This window comes from Vombatus ursinus, unplaced genomic scaffold, assembly GCF_900497805.2.
Source record: "Vombatus ursinus unplaced genomic scaffold, bare-nosed wombat genome assembly UNPS02009205.1, whole genome shotgun sequence".
Classification (NCBI taxonomy): domain Eukaryota; kingdom Metazoa; phylum Chordata; class Mammalia; order Diprotodontia; family Vombatidae; genus Vombatus; species Vombatus ursinus.
The window spans coordinates 55,007,028-55,032,894 of NW_020948983.1; the positions used below are offsets into that span (position 1 = coordinate 55,007,028).

Below are 25,867 nucleotides of genomic sequence, written 5' to 3' on the forward strand. Positions count from 1 at the left end.
TTGGGATCTCTTTCAGGAAGTGATTGGTGAATTCATTTAATTTCTATTTTATTCACTGAATCTAAGATATCAGGGCAGTATTCCTTGATATTTTCTTGAAATATGATGTCTAGGACAACTAGGTGGTAGAGTGGATAGAACACCAGTCCTAAAGTCAGGAGGACCTGTGTTCAAATCTAACCTCAGACACATAGCACTTACTAGCTCCGAGACAATGGGCAAGTCACTTAACCCCAATTGCCTCACCAAAAAAATAAAATAAAATAAAAAATTTTATATATATATATATATATATATATTTGTGTGTGTGTGTGTGTGTCTAGACTCTTTTTTTTTTAATCTTGGTTTTCAGGTAGCCTAATAATTCTTTTGTGTGTGTGTGTGTGTGTGTGTGTGTGTGTGTGTGAGGCAATTGGCAATTAAGTGACTTGCCCAGGGTCACACAGCTAGTGAGTGTTATGTGTCTGAGGCTAGATTTGAACTCGGGTCCTCCTGACTCCAAGGCCAGAGTTCTATCCACTATGCCACCTAGCTGCCCCCTAGCCTAATAATTCTTAAACTACCTCTCCTTGATCTGTTTTGCAGGTCAGTCATTTTTCCAACGAGAAGTATCTCATTTTCTTTTATATTCTTCTATTTTTCATTCTTTTAACTTTGTTTTATTGTTTCTTGATATCTCATGGAGTCATTAGCTTCTGCATGCCCAGTGAGTTGTTTTTTTTTAACCTTTTTTTCCATTTGGCCCATTCTGCTTTTTAGGGAATTCTTTTCTTCAGTGAATGTTTGTCCCTCTTTTGCCATTAGGCCAATTCTTTTTTTTTTTAAGTGTTCTTTTCTTCAGTATTTTTTGTTCCTCTTTTACCAAACTGTTAATTCTCTTTTTCATAACTTTCTTGCATCACTCTCATTTCTTTTCCCAATTTTTCCTCTCCTACTTTTATCTCTTTCTTTAACTCTTCCAGGAATTCTTGTTGGTCTTGGGTCCAATTAATATTTTCTTTGGGGCTTTACTTTTAGCTGTTTTCACATCATTGTTTTCTTCTGAGTTTATGTCTTGGCCTTCCTTGCCACCATAGTAGCTTTTTATGGTCAAGTTCTTTTTTTGTTGTTTGGTAATTTTTCCAGCCTATTTCTTGAATTTGAACATTATGTTAAAGTTGGGCTCTGCTTACCTGGGGGTGAGGAAGTACTATCCCAAGCTTCAGGCTTTTTTGTGCTGCTGTTTTCAGAGCTAGTTCTAGGGGTCTGCAAGTTTTCGATGTTTCCAAGATGGTGTGACCTGGGGAGAGGTGTAGTCACTGCTGTCCTGGTCTGTGCTCTGGTCTTCACCCTGCTCCCATGCAGCCACAGGTGTTAGTGCCTTCTTGATTCTGGAACTGTGACTAGTGCTCTTGCTCTCCTGCAACTCCAAGTGCTGATGCTCCTTTCTGTCTTGGAACTGTAACCAGGGCCCCTGCTCCTGTTCCCTTGTGACCAATCACAAATACTCCTCTTCACCCAGTAACTGAGAACCAAAACTGCTTATGGGTAATAGAGTTGCCAGTCAGCACCAACCCCACCCAGTGCTAGCAAAGGGTCCCTTGTTATCTCTTTCTATCCAGTTGGCTGACTCCCTTACTGTCTCTGGGCTGAGAGTTCCCAAAGCTTCTGCTCCTGCACCGTGGCAGCCGCCTCCTAAGCCCACTGCTGGTGCTTCAGCCATGGTGGGGGCTGATTCTTACCCCGTCTTACAGACTTCTCTTGCCAACCTCCCAAGTTGTCTCAGGCTGGAAAAATGTCTCACTCTGACTTTTTGTTGTCTTCGCCACTCCAAAATTTGATTTGAGGAGTTATTCTAAAGTTGTTTGGAGGATGGTGTTGAGAGAGTTCAACTGGGTGGCTGCCTCTAATCTGCCATCTTGACTCCCTACCCAGAATGGAATTTCAGCTTAGGTCCTCCATCCCACAGCCAGAGCTTCTTACCAGATAAATGTACTTAACATTGTACGTTGCTTTAGATATAGTCTAAAAAGGTTGGTTACCTGGTTCCCAACCCATACCATTGAATTGAAAGATGAAGGGTGGGAAAAGGACTGTGGGAAAAGTGTATTAATTCACCATTAAGAAGTGAGAGCCTGACAGAGAGGCAGAATCGAGAGAGTCAAGCAATCAAAGGTCATTTAGTGTATGGTCAAATTGCCCTACCCACTCAATGGTCTCTGAAAGTATTGCTGTGTTATTGTACAGCTAATAATCAATATCCACAATGATGATCCTGAACCATCAAGAAAAAGTTAAACTATATTGAATATCCTATTTAATAAGACAGGAATGTATGGGATATGTTTTGGAAAGCTTTCTATCCAACATGATTAAGTTTTGGTTTAGTTTTTTTTTTTTTCCAGCACATAAAGGAATAAGCTCCAGTTATTTGTAAAATTTACTTATAAGAAGTAGGTCATTCCCAGTACTTTAAGATAAATGAGGGGTTACTCAATTCAAATGGCCAAATTCTTGGTCAAAACATTTAACAACTCTCAACAAACCTCTCCCATTCCCATCTTTGCTTAAGCTGTTTATTCCTTCTGCCTGAAATGCTTTCCCTTATTTCTCTCCCCATTATTCAAGGCTTAGCTCAGATCCCACTCTATCATAAAGACTCTGCTGACCACCCTGCAGGGGTCTTTTCCCCTCCTAAGCTCCTACAGTTGTATTGACTTGTCAGTGTGTACATGCTGTATCTTCCCAATAGAATATAAGTTCCTTGAGAACATTTTTTATCTCTGTCCCCTAGCACATTACCCTGTACACATCACACACTTAATAATTGCTTGTTGAATTGAACCAAAACACTTACTTCCTGGAACACTCATTTGATAATTCCTATAACCTCGATAGTTATTTTGAGAGCAGGGATTATTTATGTTTTTTCTTTGTATCTCCAGAACCTTGCACAGTGCTTTGCAAATACTAAGTCATTAGTAAATGCTTGTTGTTCATAGGATCATAGATCATAGATTTAGAGCAGGAAGGGACCTTAGATGTTATCTAGTCCCATTCTCTTAATTTACAGATGAGAAAAACAGGCCCAGAGACGTTACTTGCCTGCATAGATAGTAAGCAGCATAGCTGAAATTTGAACCCAGGTCCAAATTCAGTATGCCATCCACCACCATGTTGATAATGATGATGGTGACAATTCAACATACCTTCATGTTCTCTTAGTATCTTAGAGCCTTTTCTGAAATAAGCTAAAAAAAAAACCTTTTACCCTCATGGTACCCTCTGAGTGTGTACAATGAATGTGGAAATTTAATTAATAATCAGAGGTTTGGTAAAATGAGTGTTGTCAGAGAACTTGAGAATCTCAGTCTTCATCCTTTAGGGTTTTGGTTCATTGAAAAGGCATACAGCTTGGGAATGAGGAGTCATTGTGAGCTGGCTTCAGAAGGATTTGCCAGCTTCCAGCACTTCTGACAGAGTGTTAATTCATTAAAGGGAGCCAGGTCAGTAAGAAGTGGGAACTGGTAGGGAGAAGGAATTGGTAGGGAGGGCAGTCTTCTCAAGTTGTCAGTACCCTTGATGTTAAGTATTCCTTCCAAAGGGAAACACCCAGGGCATTCTGGACCTAACAGCAGTGAATTCTGGCTCAGGAAGCTAGTAAAAAGAATGTGGCTGCCTCCTTTTGTTTTCAGTGTGTGCTGTTTCCAGATGGCTGCAAAGAAGCCAGCATTGGTTCTTCAGCCCAACTGACTGGGCGGGCCTAAGAGGCTGGGCTGCAAAATGGTCCTTCTGGGAACTGGTGGACAGAAGCAGCCTCTAGAAATGGGTCAAGGAGCAATCACAGCCATGACTGACTTCAGCATCAACTGATTCTCTGTGACTTCAGGGATATGGTTAAGTGACTTGAGAAATTTGTAATTGGCCAAGAAGCCTTAGGGAGCCCAGCTGAGCATGAGCCAGGGGCTCAAACCCAGATCAGGATGGCAGTGGCCAAAAGGAGTTATCATATGGTGTCAGGAAGAGAGTAGATGTTTTTTTGCTCCATTTCTCATGGAATAGTTCTCCTAATCAAAAAATGCCTCCCACTCCCACCTTGGCTCTTTCTCTTGGCAGTCATAAGAGAAGGTCAGGGAACACTGTAGCTTGCCCTGGACTGTAGGTAGAGAATGAGCTTCAGGGTGCAGTATCCCTCTGGCAACATGCGCTAACCTCTGATGTGCTATTTTAAACTAAGCCCTTTCCGAAAGAAAAACCACTTGGACTGAATGTTTTGCTGGAAGGGACATAGGTTATACATAACAGTGATTGGGTGTCTACAGAAGTTGTCCATCTTTAGAACAGCCTGGAAAAAAACAAAAAAACAAAAAAAAACACTACTCAGTGAGGTCAACCAGTCCAGCTGGAGAGAGAACCAGGTCTGAGGAAGCCAAAGGTCCACTTGGCATTGATCAGCAGATCCCCAGGCCAAGCCATTGTATAAGCTCCCTAATACTGGGGGAAAGCATTTGATTTCTGTTCATCACATTACTTGAAGGACCTAGAATGTGCTCAGTGACCCACGGCTCTCAGCTTACCCTTGCTAATGGAAAATGTGATCCATAAGAACAACACTAGAGGTTGTACTTTATGCCTTGTTACACAGCAGAGGATATGCTTCCAAATAAACTCTGTAAGAGCACTGAGCCTCTCAACCTACTCTGAACTTTACATTCTCTGGAATGAAATCAATCAGGTCTCTCTTACGTGGCTTATGTGGCCCTTCCTGTGAATGCTTTTATGGCCAAACACAGAAGAGAGGGAGCCAAATCAAAGTGAAAAATACCTCTTTATTTAAATCTGCCCTCAGCTACACTGGCATTTAAGCTTGAATAAAATCAGAGGAGTGAGTGAAGTTATCCCTCCTAACAGAAATGCATTCATGGAATCGAGATAGTCATCTTCCACAACTGCAGTAAAGGACCTGTGATTATAGCTCACCACTCAATAGCTCAGCCTCACATACATACAAATCACTCTAAATCTAGCAAAGAAATAAATAAGTTATTTACACTTCAAGTACAAAATCTTGTGGTTTATTCTTCTACCTTGTTACCAATTGTATGAGCTTTGCTTGATTCACTCCAGTCCCACTGATCAAGGGCACAGTCACATATATCTTATGTCTGTCCTTTAATCTGCCATGATCACGTCAATCACACTTGATGAAGGAGGCTCCAAGTTCTTTCTTCCCAGCCCCAGAATTTTACCAGGGAGTTAGTTCGTCTGTGTGTGTGTGTGTGTGTGTGTGTGTTTAGAGGGGCCTACAAAGGGACTTTTCTTGAAATAGCCTTTCTGAATAAATTGCAGCTAGCATGGGGCAAAGACAGCAACAACCTCTGGAACACACAGCAAGTTGTACCAGGACGTATGCACTTCAATTAACTCGGTAGCAGTTTGTACTCCATTTCCACAAGATATTCCGTGATAAAAGAAACACCATAGAGTCTAGTTGTTGAGTGGTGGTTCCTGTTGAGCCCGTCCAGGAAACCTCAGAGAGACTGCCCCTCTTTCTCGGCGCTGTCCAGACTGACTCTCCCTCTCCTGCCTCCCCCCAACCACTCTTCCTCTGAGAGAGCCTGCAGTGGCCCGAGCTGGGGGGCTTTGAAGGTACTGAAAGGCACTCTGCCGCCCTACCTGCCTCTCTGCACAGTTAAATGTGAGAGCAACCCCCACATTGCTCTTCATGACTCTGGAGGAACCATCAGATGTGCCATCAAAACACCTGCCGAGGGCTATCTCCTTAGCTGTCCGAGGGTCCTGGTCTGTGACGGTGTAGATGCCATAGTTGTGCCCGAGTGGGTCTAATGGTGCCAGCATGGTGTACTCACTGGTATCATTGTTAACTGCTAAGGGGAGGTGGTTAACCAGGTACTCATGTAGCATGCTGTTCACACTGGCCCGGTGACAGCTGCCCTGGGGTATAATCTTGACCAGTGTGCGATCTACCCGGTCCTGGTCATAAAGCATCCCACTACATTTGAATTCTAGACAGGCGGATGAGACATTGGGTTGGTCCCTGTCTCGGGTGCTCCTCACATCCCGGATGCCATAGAGTTTCCCCACTGTCTGCCTATGTGTGCCACCCATGTTTTGTGACCTCACATTTACCTCCAGAGGTCCCACAATCTTAACTTTGATATAGCATGCCCGGAACTCCATGGGCTTGGGCCACCATGTCAGGTAGTCCTCTGTCCAACTCATAGGGTCGTCTTCATTGAAGGGGACAGTGTTGTAGTCATACCTGTCTCCCTCTACCCTATAGAACCGGAAATGGGGTGCACTGTATGGGGCCTCTTCACACTCCCGGAGGTTCTCAAAGGCATAGATAGGACCATTGCTCTCCTCAGGTGTATTTGGTCTTGGTTTGGCCATGTTGATCTGGAAGGCTGTTTTCTTGACTTTGGGATCGTCGTGGTCTGTCCTTCTGTACTTGAGCTTGTTGAGATAGGGCTGGGGGACTCCAATGGCATTGGGGTTGAATTGGGGTGAAGACTCCACAGCTTCCAGCTCTTCTCCACTCAGGCTTGCCAAAACATAGGCAGAATAGGCATCTGGGGACTGATCATCACAGAATGCAGGCAAACAGGCACCATTGGGACCTGTGATGACACTGTCAAAGCGGCCCCAGGCTCTGGGATTGGATGAGAAGCCAGTTTTTGGCTCCAGATTAATTACAGAGACCACAACCCCTTGGATCTGCTCACTGGGAAGGAACCTTTCGCTCCGGTAAGCCCTCACCTTGATGTAGCACCTCCTGCTCTCAGGAACATCAAGATTGAAGAGTCTTCTCTCACGGATCTCCATGTTTCCCACCAGGAAGGTTCTCGCCTCCCTTTTGTTTCTCCTCTTGTTCTCAAACTTGAAATCTCCTTCCTCTTCCCACAGCCCTGTGTCAGGGTTCAGTGACCATAGTTTCATTGTAGGTATGTGCTCGGGCATCTTGACCTGAGCAGAGTCAAGATGTACCTTCACTTTGCCTGCATTGAGTGATTCAGTGGCAGCTTCATCTGTGAAGTCTACAGAAAACATGCCATATGTCCGGAGTGGGAATGTGTCTCCTTCATCGTTGATGAAATTCAGATCGCTTTGGGTGGCTGTGGCTGTGGAAATGTTCCGTGGGTCCAGGAAAGTCACACTGGCCTTGACTTTGCCCCTGTAGAGATCCCCATTCTGCCTGTAAAAACTGTTGGAAGGGATTTCTAGCTCTGCCATGGGATCTTCTCCATCCACCTCCCCCAGGGGGATGATGTTGGTCTCTGTAGACTCCAAGGTAACTGGTGCTTTCTTCCTGAGCATCTTAATCTCATGGAATACTGCACTGCCCTTCTTATTGAATGGAAGCACTTTGGTGGTGTTCACAAACTTCTGTAGCCGGTCCACAAAGGTGAGTACCAGCCTCTCAGTGTCCTGGGGCACATGGAGGGTAAAGGTCCCCTTGTAGCCAGTCATGCTAACTCTGTGGTTCCCCATATAAATGTGACCAAACCTCATGGGCTCCCCATTATCTGCTGCACTGACGCGGCCCCTGATAATACTCCTTGTCTCTGTACACTTCTGGCAGCTGCACTTTGTGGCCACCTTTGTAGGGAGTGTGTATCCGCTGCACTCAATCTCCCTCTCTTCCATCTTGGACGTTCCACAGCAGCTTTCTGTAGCATCTTTGCATCTGAGCCCATTGTCATGCTGCCCAGCACACGTCTTGATTGGGCACCTCCCCACATCATAGTAGAAGGAGTTGGTGGCGTTCTGGAAGCAATCGTGAGGCAGCTGGATGAAGTAACTCTCAGGTGTCGGGTTGCAAGGAGGCTCATTTGGCGCTGTTAAGGTAAATAATGTAAATACCATAAAAGGTTATTGCATATTCATATATGTAGTGCTGGGGTGGAAATTTCCATTTCCCATATCCCAGCACCCGGGACAGAGACAGTACCTAGACTAAACACTAGCTGGGGGGGCCAGGACCTCCTCCTCCTCTGCAGATAGAACTGTATTCTGCAGGTTTAAGGATAAGGTGGCTCGATAGTGTCTCAGGAGTTTCCCTTTGATTCCCAGTCAGAGGGACTAGGACTTAAGTTAAAAAAGCTCTATAGGGGCAGCTAGGTGGTGCAGTAGATAGAGCACCAGCCCTGGAGTCAGGAGGACCTGAGTTCAAATCTGGCCTCAGACACATAATACTCACTAGCTGTGTGACTCTAGGCAAGTCACTTAACCGCAATTGCCTCACTAGAAAAATAAAAAAAGCACTATAGACAGCCTTAATTTACCTATATTAGACAGGCATCATTAGAGAATCTTGGCAACTGAGACAAAGGAGAATGATATCAATTATCTGCTTGATGACTATTTTGTTTTTATGAACTTGACAATGGAGAGCTTGAGTGAGTAACCATATTTAAAGCTTGCCCCATCCCCCCCACCCAAAAACAAAAGGACATATGACAGGATTGTTGGGGGGGGGGGGCTGATAAACTATACTGTTTGTCACTTTCCAAAGTGTTATGGGACTGATAATGACCAGAAACCCTGGAATCCCCTACCTGCTGATGTAACAACAAGGAGGTTTTCTGCTTTGGGCAGCTTATTCTACTTTTCTACATTCCCCATGTCAGGGAGGACTCAGTAGTGTCTTAGATGGTGTGAGTGACTACTGTTTCCTCTCTGCCCTTCTCCCAACACCCAAACTAGGAGAATGGACCCTATGATTTTGAGACAGTATTGACTCATTCAGGGACCTCAGGCTTATTTGATAAATAAATGCCTTCCCTCAAACCACTGAAAGTCGGCCTGCTGGAAGCAAATGCATTCCCAAAAAGAAAACCCAAGTTAGCAGCAAACTCATGATTTACTATTTTCTGATTTTAATATCTATCACAGCATTTATTCCGTGAGAATGGGCACTGAGTTCTATGTCAGGAACAATCCCTACAGAACATTCTTGGAATTTATTATATTCATTGTATTTCTCTCTGTGTATGTATGTATATATGTATCTCTATATATTTATATTATGTTACATTATGTGTGTGTGTGTGTGTGTGTGTGTGTATAGGGTTAAGTGACTTGCCCAGAGTCACACAGCTAGGGAGTATTATGTGTCTGAGGCCAGATTTGAACTCAGGTCCTCCTGACTCCAGGGCCGGTGCTCTATTCCCTGCACCACCTAGCTGTCCCTATAGTGCTTTTTTAACTTATATTGTATTACATATAATATTATATTATATTATTCATCTATACTGTCATCCTTTATCTCAGAATGTGCCGCTATTGGGAACATCTGCTCTTTCTGTTACTATACAAACTGCTACACTGGCTTATAACCAGTGTTCCATCCAGTCTCTATATTCTGTTCCTTATAGTGGCACTGAATAATGCATTGTGAGAGAACAGGGTTGCCCTCCATTTTGCTGACTTCAAGGAGCCAGGGATATGCCCCCAACTTCTCTGTAGTTGAAGGAGTACTGGACACTCAGCGTCATTAGACCTGGGCTCAAGGTTCAGCTCTGCTTCTCATTAGCTGTATAACTTAGACAAGTCACTTAACCTCTCAGTCTCAGTTTCCTCAACCATAAAAATTCAAGTAATATGAATTGCACAGGCTACTTAATGTCTTTGTTGTGAGGATCAAGTATATAGAAAATTGTTTTGCAAACTGAGTGCTTTACGAATATGTGATTCTGCTATTCCTTTTTTTTTTTTTATTCCCTAATTCATTGAGAAGCAGAGTGGTATAATAGATAGTGGTCTAACTTCAGTGTCAAGAAAACCTGGATTCATGTCCCATCTTTGGCACATGTTGGCTCAAAGACACAGGGCAAATTACTGACCCTCTCAATGCCTTAGGGAACTGTCTGAGACTAGAAGTTACAGGGAAAGGTATCCATCAGCACTGACAGAAAAAATTCCTCACTGGGAACTCACTATACCAATGAAATTACAAGACTGCTCCTAATAATAGTAATGTCATTATGACCTATCTTCCCTGATACCCTTCTTGAACCTCCTTTTATTGTCTTAAAATTACTTCTTTTGAGAGTTAATAAGCTTTGCCTACTTCTTGTAGCCCATGATTTAGTGAATGAGTTGACCCCTGCAGGGTCAAGACTGATTGTGTAGAGCCTGTCTTTTTAAGACATAGCATGGACTATTTCCCTCTAGGTGTATTAGCTGACATTAGCCCTCATTGAATCTTGTCTGGCTCCTTTCCCCCCACCCACTAACAGGCCTCCCCTCCTATGAGCATAATGAAGCATATTTGTCCTCTCAGCTTGACATTTCAGTGTGAAGAAAACCAGAGCATCATCTTAGACATCAAAGCTTGATGTAAAATGCATGTGAATGACTTCCCATATATAATCTATATCAAATTGCTTACCTTCTCAAGGGGAAAGGAGGGAGGGAGGAAGAAAGAGATGGGGAGAGAGAGAGGGAAAGAGAAAGAGAGAGAGAGAGAATTTGGAACTCAAAATTTTTAAAAACAAATGTTAAAAAAATTTTTTTACATGTAATTGGGAAAAAAAATAAAGTATAAATGGAGATCCACTGCCATGAGTGCGCTCAGGGAGTTCAGAACCATTCTTGGCCTTACCTATAACAGACAGCCGAGCAATTTGTGACTTCACAGCTCCTGCATCACTTTGGGCCTTGCAGAAATATTCCCCAGCCTGCACCTTCTGCAGATTTTTCATTATCAGGTTGCTCTCGTACTTATATAATGAAGGGTCCAGCAGGGTATTGTTGTGGTACCTACAGAGGGTGGAGATACTGAACTAATCTGGTCCTCCTATTCCAACCCATTCACCTTTCTTAGAGCAGATAGCTTGACCATGTGGCAGCCACCAGGCCCCTGGAAATACTGGAAGGACCAAAGAGGGGGCAGCTATTCAATAAACAGCCCTGGAAGAAGGGCAAAAAAATAACACACACACACACACACACACACACACACACACACACACACACCCATCCCCCCCAACCCCCCTCCCTACAGCCAATTTTAAGACCATTCTTGAACCACATCAAGGACGGTGCTGGCTTCCCTGGGGAAGTGAATAAAGATCAACTGGAAGGGGAGGCTATGGAGCTGAGTGATACTTCTTACCAGAAATACTTCTCTGGGCTGGGCTTCCCTGTGGCTTTACAGCAGAAAGACACACTCTGTCCAGTTTTCCTTGCCTTAGTCTCTGGATTCTTCACAATGTAAGGTAGCTCTGAGAGGAGAAATTAACCTTTACAGTTGTAAAATAAGTGTGTTTTTGCCTTGACTCACACTCAACCAAATATTTAGTCAAAGTTACAGAATAATTAGTGAAGCTCTCCTAGGCTATGCCTGGGTTACCTGGAGCTTCTAGGCCAAAGGACTGTGTCCTGTAGCTCCACCCCCAGCTCCTCTTTAAGCCATTAATCCCCTAGCCTGGGACAGAATCCATATTTGTCACACCCTTCTCCCATCCTAGGTGCCGCATCCTCCTACTTGGTACAAAAGCAGAGGCTCTTATTAATGGATTTTGTGTGTCCTGGGCCCCTTTGGCAGCCAGGTGAGGCCTAGAATGTTTTTAAATGCATAAAATAAAATACACAATTACAAAGAAAACCAATTCTATTGAAACACAGTTATCAAATTGTTTTAAACCAAGTTCATGGACCCCAGGTTAAGAACTCTTACACTACAGGTGGTAGAGAAGCTAGTAGGATTCCCAGTGGGCCGGGGTAACTATCTTGGGCAGGGATGGGGTTGTTTCTTTCTCCTCTGGCCCTTGGAGAAGGAAAATGAGGAGGAAGGAGAATCCTGTGAGGACAGGAGTTTCTTGGGAACTCTCTGGGATCTCTACATATGCTTTTGGCCTATCCCAACTTCCCAGGCTGGTCTATCCTAGGACAGCCCCTGTGACCTCATTACCTCATTTCTTTGGGGTTAAGAGGAACCTAAATCCCTTCCGAGAAGACTGACTACCCTCTGGTCCAGAGATAAACACTTTTTGGTACAGTCTGATGAGGCTTATAAAGACCTCTCAACCTCAGAATCAGGTTTTTAAAAGCATAAAAATACATAGAAAACCAATTATATTGAAATATAGCTATCAAAAATATATTGCTTTAAAAAACAATTTCGTGGGTCCTAGGCTAAGAATTCTTGTTTTAGACTCACTCCCAACCCAAGAGGGGTCAGAGAGGTACCTGCTCGTGCAAACTCAGCACTAACAGTGGCCGTCCTCTTGTTGGTCTTGGGCATTGTCAGGACAATGGGTGCGAACTTGGTTTTGGTGATTTTCAGAATAGTTTTGCCATCAGGACACAAGCCAGGGATTCGGAACCTTCCATTTCTATCAGTCTGGGTCAGGGGCTTCATTGTCTTGGTCACCAAATGGACAGTGGCTCTTGAGGCGGGGCCACCTCCGGGGAGAGAAATGGCCCCGTGCAGTACGAAATCCTCACACATGCAGGCATCGCAGTCAGCATTCACCTGGCCCATGGTGCATGACATGTCACAAGCTAGAAAAAGAAAAAAAAAACCAGTGACCATGGACAGATGGACTGATGGCCCTTGTCATGTCATGCCAGGATTACTGCAGTAGCCTGTTGGTGGGTCTGCCTGCCTCAAGTCTCTCCCCACTCTCTTTTTCAGCCACTAAAGTGATTTCCTAAAACTCAGGCTGATCATGTCACTGCACCCCACCCCACTCAATAAACTAAGATGATTTCCTATTGCCTCCGGGAGCAAATAAACAAAATCCTCTGTCTGGCATTCAAAGCCCTTCATAACCTAGTCCCCTCCCACCTTTTCAGTCTTCTTACACCCTACTCTTAGATCCAGTGACACCTCTTGCTGTCCCATGAACAAGACTCTCTGTCTTGGGTTGGGGTACTCTCTCTGGCTGTCCTGCCCCTCCCTGGAATGCTGTCCCTCCTCCACTATGACGACTGACCTCCCTGGTTTCCTTTAAGTCCCAACTAAAATCTCACCTTCTACAGGAAGCTTTCTCCAACCTCCTTTAATTCCAGTGCCTTCCTGCTAATAACTATTTCCTGTATATAGCTTTTTTGGTATATATTTGCGTGTTGTCTCCCCCATTAGATTGTCATCTTCTTGAGGGCAGGGACTCTTTCTTTTTATTAATTGTATCTCCAGTGCTTAGCACAGTGCTTGGTACATAGTAGGCACTCAATACTGATTGATTGACTTTTCCTTCCACCTAGAGGGGAAGAAGTGAGGTGGGGTGGGAAGAGGTAAGTGAAGAAGGGAAATGGAATTGAGGCAACTGAACATCTCCATTTCTTTCCACCAGTCAGTGCTCTTCCCCTCCTTTCATCCTGTGTTGGAACTTGTGAGGACCTTAGCAATCATCTGATACAAATCACTTATTTTAGAGAGGAGGAAGCTGAGGCCCAGAAAGTAGTGGCAAAAATAGTGGCAAAACGAGGTCTAGAACTCAGGTTTTCTGACCCTTGTATTCTTTTTCCTACCCCAAGCTGCCTGTCTGAGAGAGCTGCCCTGATTGTATCTCACCCCAGTGAGATCTTTCTTTTACTTGTCATCTGCCCAGCTCTTATGGACTGGTTTTGTGCTGCCTGCATTTGCACTTAACATTGAACTTGAAGTTAAAAAAAAAAAAAAAACCTGAGTTTGAATCCTGGCCATTTAATCTCTTGAGCCTCAGTTTTCTCATCTGTAAAATGGGGATAATATTGCTTATATTACTGGCTTCATAGGGTTATGCAGAAAGCAGTTTTAAAATCTTGAATTTTAAACCTTCCTCAAAGCTGTCATCATCATCATCATCATCACTGCAGAGTAATTCTTTTTTCTCATCAATCTGACTTAAATTTCCTTTGAAGAGGGACCACGTCTCCTCTGTTAAATCAGAAACTGCCTTGGGAGGCAGTAAACAGTCCTTGTCACTGGATGTGTTCAGGAAAAGGCTGAATGACCCTTAGAATACTATATAGAGAATTCTTGTTTCAAGTGGCAGTTAGACACGCTCTGTTCTGAGATTCTAGGATTCTAAGGGCCCCTGAGCCTACACACTTACACGCACAGAAATTTGGGATTGAAGAAGACTTCAGAAGCTATCTGGCCTAACCCATCCCTGAGCAGGAATCAGCTCTACAATACCCCTGAGAAGTGACCATGCAGATTCTCCTTGAAGATTTCCTGTGACAGAGAATATATAGTGTCCTGAGATAATTTATTCTGCTTTTGAACAGTTCTCTAATTGTTAGGAAGTTTCTCTTTGCATCATGCCTAAATTTACCTCTCTATAGCTTCTGCCTGTTGTTCCTTGCTCCTTCCTCTTCATTCAAAGCAGAACAAGTCTTTCACACTTTCACACAATAAGTCTACAAATACTTGAAGGCCACTATCTCCACCTTCCTTAGTACAAGTCTTTGTACATAGTGGGTATTCAGAATAAAAAGGACTGATGGGCAGGTTCAGGTAATAGCAATGGCCCACATAGCCATCACCCAGGGAAACAACCCCTGAGGAGAAGGGTCCAGCCATCCTTATCAGCTGCCAAACAATTGCAACCTGTAGGTCAAGCAAGGCACCCCGAAGGAAAGACAGGAGGCAGCATGGGCTGGGCAGGTCAAACCACAGTTACCACCTTGATCACCATCTGCCCTCAGACCCCTATGGAAAGCATTCTGAGAGCCTTGGGAAAGGCAATACTTTTAGTGCAGTGCCCATAGGCGTCATCCTGGGAGGCAACCCCAGTGGAGATGCAGGCTGGTAACTAGCTGCTCCTACAGTGCTACAGCCACAGCTGCTGAAGACCCAGGAAAGAAAATCCTTGTCACCAAAGTCCTTGACATTGTCAAATGGTTCAACATCAGAAACTGATGTTATTTCCTTGGTGGAAATGACATTAAAGGAGAGGCATGACCATCTGCGTTGCCACTGTACCCTAAGGATCATGGGACCTTTCCATCTGACTTAGAGCTGAAACCTTCCCTATGTGTTGTCTCCCCCATTAATTAAAATGTGAGCTTCTTGAGAGCAGGGACTGCCTTCCTTTTTTAAAAATTTTATTTATTTTTTGAAAATTAATTATCTTCCTTTTCTAAGTGTATCTTCTGTGCTTAACACAGTTTTGTACTTAGTAAGTGCTTAATAAAGGTATTATTCATCCATTCACAGTAACTAACATTTATATAGTGCATTAAGGTATGCAAAGCTCTTTACACTTGTTACCTGATTTGAGCCTTACAGCAGTACTGTGAGGTAAGTGTCATTAATATCTCCATTTTACACTTGAGGAAACTGAGGCTGGGGGTTGAGTGATTTCTCCAGGGATCATGCAGCTAATCATTGTCTGAGGCAGGATTTGAACTCAAATCCCCTTGACATTAAGTGCAGTGATTTATCCACTAAACTACCTAGCTGCAGACAACCTCAGATTGGGATATTTGTGTCAGTCAGTCTACAGGAATTTATTAAACTCTTACTGTGTTTCGGGCACTGTGCTAAGTGGTAGGGACACAAAGAAAAGCAAAAAATACAAATTCTGCCCTCAAGAAGCTTACATTCTAATGGTGAGGACAGCATTCAAACAATTATGTACATACAAGATATATAAGAAAGGAAATCTCAGAGGGAAGGCACTAGCAAAGGGGAAGGGGAGGGGGTGACAAGGAAAGCCCTTACAGAGGCTGAGATCTGAGCTGAGTCTTGAAGGGCCCGATCTCATGTTGCCTTCCCTTTCTCTGGAGAGAAGCTTGAGGATTTCCCTTCTTAACCCTCATCCTTCTAAGCCTATCTGTTGGCCATCCCTCCCTCTGGACATCCCACCCATTCTCATCCATTAGCTTCTCATCTCTTTGTCTCTTTTGAGGGAGGAGAGGGGAAGGAGGCAAAGGAAGATAAGAGGTGTTAGGGGAGCTTATAACAATACCTTGTTTTTCAACCTTGTGTAGATTTTCATACCTAAGGTATGACAGAGCTCAGGAGAAGCATTTCCACCTCGGATAGAGTGCTGGGATGTACAGGGGAAGGAATAGATAAGCTGCTGGTACCTGCACAAGCAGGGCTCACACAGTGCCGGCCCTCCTCTGTGGCTTCGTTGCAGAGCCAGGTTGTCTCTAACATACAACTCCGAGTGCGGGTTTGGACACCAGTGTGACCACAGGAGGCTGAGCAGTCACTCCACTGAGACCAAGGACTCCAGATCCTGTCAGTCTCTCGGCGTAAAGATCCTGTAAGATGGCCCGGGTAGAATCAGTAGGGGGCTCTATTCAGACTCCCCATGTCCCATTTCCCTCATTTCCAAAGGTTATCTGCCCAAAGTCGTCCACAGCCTTTCAAAGGACATCTGCCAAAGGTCCCCAATTGGCAGACAGCCAGTTTTCACCATGCAACTCTTCCCCAAGAAATACAGTTCTCCAGGAGAATTGTCCACAAGAGCTACTAGCAGCAAGACAAAAGACCCAAGGGTCTTGCTTAAAGTTGGGAGGCAGTGGGAAGTTTACATTGACTTGCATAGAGTGCATGATGTGGTCGAAGAAATTTTTGCTCAGATACAAGCTGGACTAGGTGTACCTCTGAGGTTCTGTGAATCCACAAATCTCTTCTTAAGTACTATTTCTACACTTGCAAAGAGTAAGGAATTATTTGCTGAACACAACGTCACTTTTAAAAATAGTACATTAGGAAACTAGGCACACTAATGCATTGTTGGTGGAGCTGGGAATTGGTCCAACCATTCTGGAAAGCAATTTGAAACTATGCCCCTAAAAGCTACTAAACTGCATGCTCACTGACCCAGCAATACCACTAGTAGGCCTATGCCCCAAAGAGATCAAATAAAGAGGGAAAGGACTCATTTACAAAAATACTTAAGGCAACTTTTTTGCAGGGACAAAGAAGTAAGAACTAAAGAAGTGCCCATCAATTGGGGAATGGCTAAGCAAATTATTATATGTGAATGTAAAGGGATATTATCAGGGCCATGAGAAATAATGAAAGGGAAAGTCTGAGAGAATTGTGGATCGACTTGTATGAACTGAGCAGGACCAGGAGTTCAGTTCATACGTTGACAGCATCATAAAGACAAACAACTTGGAAAGGCTTGAGAACTCTGAACAACTAAATGATTAACAGTAATTCCAGGGGTTAGTGATGAAATCTGCCACCCACCCCTGTACAGAATGATGACGGACTAAGGTTGCATAATGAAACATACATTTTTTGGGACACAGGCAATGTAGGCATTACTTCTGCTTGACTAGGCATATTTGTTAAAAGGCTTTTGTTGTTATTTTCCCCGATGATGGGAGAAGAAGTAGGAGGGAGGGAAAATTGATTCTTATTAATTGAAAAAATAAATCCAGTAGTATACTACTATACTGTTATATATACTATACTCTTATATAGTATACTGCTATAGCAGGCAACACTTTACAAAAACAAAACAAAACAAAAAACAGAAACCAACTTGGTCTCTCTTGCCTGTATAGAAATAACCTAAGTGTCTTCACAGAGGTTGGCAGGCCCTGGACCTCCTAACCCAGAGAGCTGAGACACAGAAATAATCATCAATTACAGTGGGGTTTGGAATTGAGACTCCATTCATTCCCCCATTCCACCAAAGTCTTGGTGAGTGAAGGTCACTGGCCTTCACCAGAAGACCACATGAAGACTATAATAATCTATTCTCACCAATCCGACATTAGGCTGTGTAGCATGGGCAGTCTGGCTTTCTGAAACAAGAATTGGCATAAAATGCCCAGAGAGGGGGAAGGCCTACAAGACGAGCAGCACGGAGCATGGAGGCGGGGAATGTGTAGGCTCCATCCACCAGTTTTGTTATCCTCACTCTAAGTGACCTGAGGGGCAAACTCCTTTCCTCTCTCAATGACTGCAAAATATTGTGATCCTTGGGGAAAAGGGCCCCAGTGGTCTTCTGACCAGGGGCTAAGCTGGGAAGAAGTGGAACAAAAATTAAGTTAATCATATGAACTAGAGGTTAAGGTACTAGACGCCTAGGTGCTAGACCTTTCCCGGGTTCCCCCATCTGTAAAACTGTGAGAATGAGTCTTAATTCTGGTGCTCCATTATGGGTAAATGAGAGAACACAGAGCAGAACCGTCTTTCCAGAAAAAAACACCACAGGACACACTTTTAAATTTAATCTGCATTTTCTCCATCCCTTTCTAGACAATAAACCAGGCCGTAATTGGCAACATTTACAGATTTCTGAGGTGTGAGTACCTGCCTTGAAAATGTACAGTTTGCTAGTTCAAGCAGGGCAAAGGCTTTGAAGAACTCTAGAGACCCACTGACTTGCAGCCAGCCACTCTCAGTTACTCACAAGTTGGCTTCTCCAACCCCCCAGCATTCTCCAGCATCACGTGGTATACATTCAAAGCATGAGGAAGGCAAATTTGCACTCCAGGGCAAGGCTTTTGGATCATAGGATTTAGAGTTGGGAGGCTCATAGGATCTTATCTTTAAAGCTTGAAAGAACTCTAGAGATCACCTCCAATGGTGGGAAACCTGCCACATGTGGCCTTCTAGGTCCTTGGGTGCAGCCTTTTGACTGAGACCAAGTTTTACAGAACAAATCCTTTTATTAAGGGAATTTGTTCTGTGAAGTTTAGATTCAGTCAAAGGGCTGCACTTGAGGACCTAGAGGGCCACATGTGGCCTTGAGACCAAAGGTTCCCCACTCCTGATTCCAGTCCAACACTTTAATTTGACAAAAGAGGAAACCGAAGCCTAATGCAGAACAGTGACTAGTCCAAGATCACACAGGAAGCAAGTGGAGTTAGCATTCAAGGCCCAGTCCTCTGACTCCAGATCCAAGGTTGTTTTCAACTGATAATGCTGTCATTGATTATTATGAGAGGGTCAGGGAGGAGTACGGAGTATTGCTGTGCCCTTGTACCATCCAGACCCTCATGTTATTGCTACCATTGACTCAAGGCAATAATCTTCTATCCCTTACTCACCTGGGGGGCAGAAGAATCTGACGGTGTAGTTGGAACAGTTTTTGCCTGGCAGCTGCTCCTTGTTTATGCACCAGAAGCCCTCATGAGGGCTGCTGTGAACCCTCTGGCCAGTTCTAGTCATAGGTATCCAGTCAGTGGTCCGGGCCTCAAGCTGCAGAGGCCTTGAGCACACTCGATCCCCATAGTAAAAGCGGATGGCATCCAGCCGCTCATAGTCACCCTGTCCACCGGGGTGGTCAATGTTGAACCATGTTGTCCACTCCCCAGGACCTGAGTAACCAAGAGACAGGGTGGGTTTACGACTGGGGGTCATAGAACCTCTGGGAGCAGCCTGTCCTGTTAGGGGTGGGGATAGAGAGTGGGTGGGCAGGAGAAGAAAGAAGATGAAACAATACGGCCCTGAGCCCATAGAAACTGCTTGGTGGCCTAGTGTCCAAGAATCTACCTCTCCTGATTTGGAGAGATCACCCAATCTTGCCAAGAAGAAATAGTAGGATTGGCTGCTTTTGTTGCCAGATTAATCTTTCTAAACCATGATTCTTATCGAGTCAGCCCTCTGCACAAAAACTTTTAATAGTTCCCTAATACCTGAACAAAATACAAACTCCTGAACCTGGCATCCAAGCCACTTCATAATCCATCCCAAACTTACTTTTTTAGCCCTACCTCCTACTCCATACTCCCTAAATACCACTGAAGTGTCCCACCCCCGTGCCTTTGCTTATGCTGTGCCTTCTACCTAGGGTACCTTTGCCTCCTGCCTCTCCTGCTTAGCTCTGCCCAATTCCTAAAAAGCCCGACTCACAGGCTACCTCTTTCCTGAAGCCTTCCATGAGTCCTTCCATCTAGTAGTAATCCCTCCTTTCTCTGAACTCCATAGCACTTTGTAGTTCATTTATGGCACTTCCTTGTTCTACTTTGTGTATGTCTTATTTCTCCTACTAGACTGTAAGCTTCATGAGGGCAGGGAATGTGTCTTGTACCACTTTTTGTCACCCCATAAGATCTAGTACAGAAATACCTCATAAATACTTTTTTGTAAAGAAAGTGCTTTAAAAAGTGCAAAAATACAATAATAATGCATGCTGCCTTTATTATTTCCACTGCACTAAATTCACTCCAGGGCAGGTATGTTCTGGCTTTTCTGATTTTCTAGTCATCTCTACTTTTCTACTTAAAGGATGTGGTCAGGGTTCTTAGTAGCTACTGAACCAGTCTTCTCCCCTGCCCTTCCCACTTTCATCCCCTTCTTCCAGACTCCCACTACCCAGGGGCTGAGGGCCCAGAGAGGTCAGTGACTCACTGTTTTCGGGGTCAGCAGGCTTGGCCAGATTGTTGAGGTTCCTCTTCCCTGGCTGCACTCTCCGAACAGACTGGGAAAGCATCATCTGCCTCATCCCAGGACCTACAGCGGACACTAGATTGGGGGTTAGGAGGGCTAAGACGCAACATCTGTAAGAGGAGAGCCTGACCAATGTGCCAGGCACCTGGATAACCAAAAGAGACTAGGCGGTTCCTCCTTCCCAGACACCCTGGTCATTTGTTCTGGGGAACCCAACATGTCACCCTGAACAAAACTGTGAAGTCTATAAAGTTAAAAGTCTTTGGTAGCACCATCCTTTCCTTTCTCTACCCTCTCCCTCTCTTATCACCCTGACCACCATTAAACATCCAATATCTGCATGCTACCTTCTTGTATGGGGGGAAGTAATTAAAGAAACTCCTTCATACTAAAGCATTAGTGACCGACAGTGGCTTCATATAGTCTACCTCCTAGAGGGATTTACATTTTTAAAATAAGTTTGATCTTGACATTCTTGAGGCCTAACAGGGACCTTTCCATCCTTTCTTTTTGTAAATGAAGACACTATAAGAGTCCTGCCTATAGTTATGTAGCAACTCAGTAGCAGAACCGGGATTAGAACTCAGATCTCCTGGCCTGTCTGCATCCGATGCTCTTTCTACTATATCTCGTTGAATAAAACTAATGGCAGGATTTCAGGGACCCTCAAACCCCATCTATACATGGGGCACCTGAGACACCTTATGTGGGCCTCTAGGGATGTGGCCAGGCTTTCCTTTAGCATCAGCACAAGTGCCCAGGAGCCCAGGGTATAGAGATGGGAATTTACCAGCTCAGGAAAAGGTCCCTGGCCCTACCCCAGCATATCTATTATTCCTTCCCATCTTTCCACACTGCCATAAGGCCCCTTGACAATACACAGTGACCTAGGGAGACAGTAAGATCATAATGCTGGCCTGAGTCAGGGCACTTAGATTTTAGGCTTGGCTGTGACCCTGGGCAAGTCATTTCACCATTCTAGGCCCACTTTCCCCATATGTAAAATGAGTGGAGTAGAGGCAGATTAGATGGTCTTTAAGTCCTCTCCCAGCTCTGAAAGCCTGATTCTTTAACTAACAAATAGTGATGAGTCCTACACTACCAGCATGTGACCCGCAATGACATCAATGCTCACACCAGACTTAACCTGGTCATTCAAAGTCCTTATTTCTCTGTAGCCTCCCTGGGGAATGGTTAGATAATGACTCTGATGATAATGGATATTTATATAGTGTTTTAAATTTTGCAAAGTACTTTATATACATTATCCCATTTGATCCTCACAATAAGTTTGTGAGAAAAGGATTATTACTATCCCCATTTTACAGAAAAGGGCCTTAAGGGTCAGGAATCAAAGTCACTAATAATAAGAGAAAGAGATTGGGGAATATGTCTATGAATAGCATTATTACCGCCCCCCCCCACACACACACATTTGACCTGCACTGGCTCTGACCCTTCAGCTTAAGTCTTTTCTTGAAAGCTTGGCTTCATACAAAGCCCAAACCACTGATGATTAAAAATATTCCCCCCTCCCCATACCTAGGGGTCTATTTTTTAGTGGGACCTCCTTTCAGTGGCTCATCTTAAGTTCCAAAGGGAGCATTAGCTGTTGAAGGCCTTCCCCCCCCACCACTGCCAGATCTTATCTTTACCTTCTCTGATCCAAGTATATATTTATAATCATAGAAAATTGTAGGATTTAGAGCTGCAGTGGATTTTAGAGTTGAAATGGACTTTTAGAGACCATCTAGTCTAACCACCTTATTTCACAGAAGAAGAAGCTGAGGCAAAGGGCAAGTGACTTGCCCAAGGTCACACAGGTAATACATCACAGAACTTGGATTTAAAGCCAGGTCCTCTTTCTTGTAAATTCACCACCCCAGACCATCTTCCCAGTTCAGAATTGGGTGAGAGCAGGAAAGACAGTAAGGCAGCCTCAGCAGCATAGCAATAGCAGCTTTGAAAACCAATTAACTCTCGTGTTCTGAACCCAAATTAGAATTTTTTTTTCTGTTGCTTAATTGAGGCACAGGAGTTCTTTTTAATCAAACTAATTTGATTTTCTCCCAGATTGCCGAATGTTTAATCATCTTTTCAAGCTGCCAGCTGTCAGAATGGAAAATATCAAGGAAGAAACTGAGGGGGTTGGAGAAGGGGTGCTGAGACAACATTTGTTCAAGCACCTGTGTGCTGAAAGCTGCCGGGGAATGGCAGTATGGAAGGGGGCATTTAAAACCACTTACTCCTATCACCCCCCTGAACACTACAGTTTGGAAAAGGAGATTCTGGAGTCCCTAGCAGCACCAAGGTAGTCGAGGAGCCCAGCTAGAGGGGATCCTTTCCCTGTCTTGGGAGCAGAGCGGAGCTGAAGGGAACGTTCTAGTTGGTGGCCTGGATCTTAAAGCTTTAAGTCAGAGGCTGGGCATGAGTCCGTCCTGGGACCCAGGTAGTTAATCAGGCTTCTCCCAGTCTAAAGATGGGCACATATTGCCAACTTGAAACCAGACATCAGAACCCAAATTAAAATGAAAGGATTTAAATGAAAATGGCAAGTGGGCCAACACCCAAACGTTATGAGGCCTTGCCACTCCTTAGCTAGGGAGAAGGGCTAAAAGTGGAGATTACGGTGGGCCTACAGTTGGGATCTGGGTCAGGCATAGTTAAGTCTAGCCTTTGATACAGTAGGTGGGAGACTTATATGATAACCAAGCTGGACTCCAGAGGTCTTATGATGAGATGTGCTATCTACCTCCTGACAGAAGGGTGAGGAACTCAGGACACAGAATTCAACATGTATTTTTTGAACATGACCAATGCAGATTTTGTTTTCTGACTGCATATTAGTTATTAGGGTTTTCACTTTATTTTCTTTTTCCTTCAGTGATAGGGGTGGGGGAGGGAGAGAAGACAGATTTTTGTTTATTGTGGGATACTCGGGAAATAGTGGATACTTAGCCTTTACCCAGTTCGAAGGTAACCTCCAGGATCAGGAGGGAGACCACCCACGCCTTCACCACTGCCATAGCTTCCTCTGGCCCCTGGACAGGGAGGGTGGCGAGTTGAGAAAGGGTGGCTCTGGACTGGCCAGTCCTTCCTCTAAAGATAACTTTCCCACAAGTTTCTCCAGATTCAGTGACCTGTAAAGGAGGTTCTTTTTATTAGATTCTTTAGTTCTCTGATCATTTATGGTTTAAAAGAGAAAAGCTTCTCATGTTGGGAGGGCAGAAGCATTGCAGTTGGAGCGAGATACCTGCCTCATTGGGTCTAGGCCACACTGAGACCACTGTTTTACCCCTCTCCCCCAGGTTAAACCAGGCAGATATCCCTCCTACCACCATACACACACACACCCTAATTTCTCCCTTGGAGCAAGTGCCCCATTGCTTCTCAGCTCACAGCCCTCCACACGCCAGCATCTGGAAGCATGAGGATCAATTAGGCGTATTCTCACTACTAGTGCCAATAACATCCAGCCAAAGAACCAGGGCTTCTCTCCAAAGGGAGACTCTGTCTTGAATTATTTATCAGCCCCACTCTCCTCCCTTGCCCGGTTCGTGCAAGACTCCAGTGTACTATTTATCATCTCCATTCTCTCTGCTCAGATCCTCCATTCCCCTTCACCGCACACACCTTTAGTCCCCAGTGCCTCAAGATCTTCAGAATATGCTTCTCAACCCCAACCCCTGCCCTGGTGCTCACCCTCCCACAAAATGAGGAGGCTTTGGAATCTGTAGACACAACACAGTTTCCACTCAAGGTCTTGTCCTTTCAACCTTTGCCCCCAACCAGTCAGGGGGGATAGACAGGGAGAGCTGGGAGGGGGAGGACAATCAGCACGGAAGGCAAATGAATCAGAAACAGACCCCTCAGCAAATTTATTTCCAGATGTACATGGATTGCAGCTGGAACAAATTTTCTTCGTTTTGTTTGGGAAGCCCCGAGCTGGAGGCCAAGCTGGGAGGCAAGAAATGAGAGTGAGATAATAAGGAGCTGAGAGGACTAAGCGTGAAAGCAGACTTGCTTCCCAAATGTCCGAGGCCTAGCCAAGCCATGTGGGAATGCCTCATGTCCCATTAGGGGAACTCTTGAGTTTGGTTTTTTTTTTTTTCAAAGACTACTTCAACAAACTGTAAATCGAACTTGTTGTAAAGGGAGATGTGGACCATCAACCATCAGGATGTTTTTATTTCTCCCCCAGGGATTTGGCCAGACTTGAATCTAGCTGGTTCCTGGAAAACTGGAGCAGAGGGAGATTCAAAAATCCTCAGTTTCAACATCCGAAACCCAGCTATATTCAAAGGGTGGAGAAACAGCTGGGGGGTGGGGGGTGGGGGGTGGAGGGTGGGGTACATATTCTGAATGGGGAAGAGAGGGCAGGATGGGAAGGGTGGGGTGACAGCCACCCATGAGGAAGAATCAAACCACACCCTTGGTTCTAGAAATCTATTTCATAGAAATTTAGACGTGGTAGGGGCCTTAGAAATCTAATAAGCCTCTAAAGTCACCTTTACAGCTTACAAATCAGGTAACTAGGATCCACAAAGATGAAGTGGTATTTTTGCCTAAAGTCACAGCACAATTGGGTGTTTTGCCTTAAGACAAGGTAGAGATCAGAGAGAAACAAAGAGGCCCAAAGATCTGTCAGACTTAAATATGAGCGTACTCTCTGTAGAGACCAGGGCAGCCTCAGGTACCTTGTGGAAAAAACATTTCCCTTCTGGCAGCTCTGAGAGCTTTCCTAACCACATCCCCTGACTTAAAGTCTTTCCTGCCTCCACATGTAACCAAAGCCAGTGGACAAAGCAGCTCCAGGGAGCATCACAAAGAGAACGTGAGATTCTTCCAAAGGTACCAGGGCTCTGAGCAGGACCAGGAGGAAAAGAGACTGTTTGGTTTGCAGAATGGAGGAAAAGGGAGAAAGAAACAAGGAGATAAAAGGATGGATAAAGGTAGGACATTACACTTTCCTACAAGAAACAGGGGCTCTGGTCTCACTGTGCACAAATTCCAAACAAGCTGGAAAGGAGCTTGTTGAAGTTTTGTTGAGGACGGGGGAGAACATACACAGTCCTGAGTTTCTTGAAAAGGAAAGGTGGTTGAGAGTGAGGGTAGGGAGCAGGTTCAGTGCTCAGAGGATGAGGATGAGGATGGGAATGGGGATGGGGATGGGGATGGGGAAAGCCATTGCTTACCAGAGTCCTCAGCTCAACTTCTCTGCTAGGGTACTGTCTTCTCCACACAGGCCAGCCGGACCGCCCGGCTTATATAGCACAGCTGGTGGCTCAGCTCGTGGCACAAAGCCACGGGAAGCGGCAGCCAAAACCAGATCTGAGCCTGAGGAAACCTCAGCACCCACTCCTCTCCCCACAGCGGCCCACAGAGGCAATGATTTGACATCCAGACCCTCCCTCAGGAAAACACTTTGCAAACAGGGGATAAAGAGTTTCTGGAATACTAGAATTTGGGAGCAAGAAAGAATAGCACCCTGGGAGCTGACTAGGGCTCTGTGGAACATGAACAGTTCAGAGGAAGGGGATTGATATTTTTTGCCATTTTCAA

General features: G+C 44.6%; 1 protein-coding gene across 1 annotated transcript; it reads right to left on the bottom strand.

The window, feature by feature from the left end:
- Positions 1–4,788: 4,788 nt before the first annotated feature.
- Positions 4,789–25,867, bottom strand: CILP (cartilage intermediate layer protein). The gene is made up of 9 exons (XM_027851435.1): positions 25,501–25,867; positions 23,271–23,445; positions 20,267–20,380; positions 18,964–19,233; positions 16,030–16,209; positions 12,196–12,510; positions 11,120–11,228; positions 10,607–10,764; positions 4,789–7,838 (listed from the first exon to the last, which is right to left on the bottom strand). The coding sequence occupies exons 2-9, from the start codon at positions 23,329–23,331 to the stop codon at positions 5,467–5,469; spliced, it is 3,579 nt and encodes a 1,192-aa protein (XP_027707236.1). The 5' UTR covers positions 23,332–23,445; positions 25,501–25,867; the 3' UTR covers positions 4,789–5,466.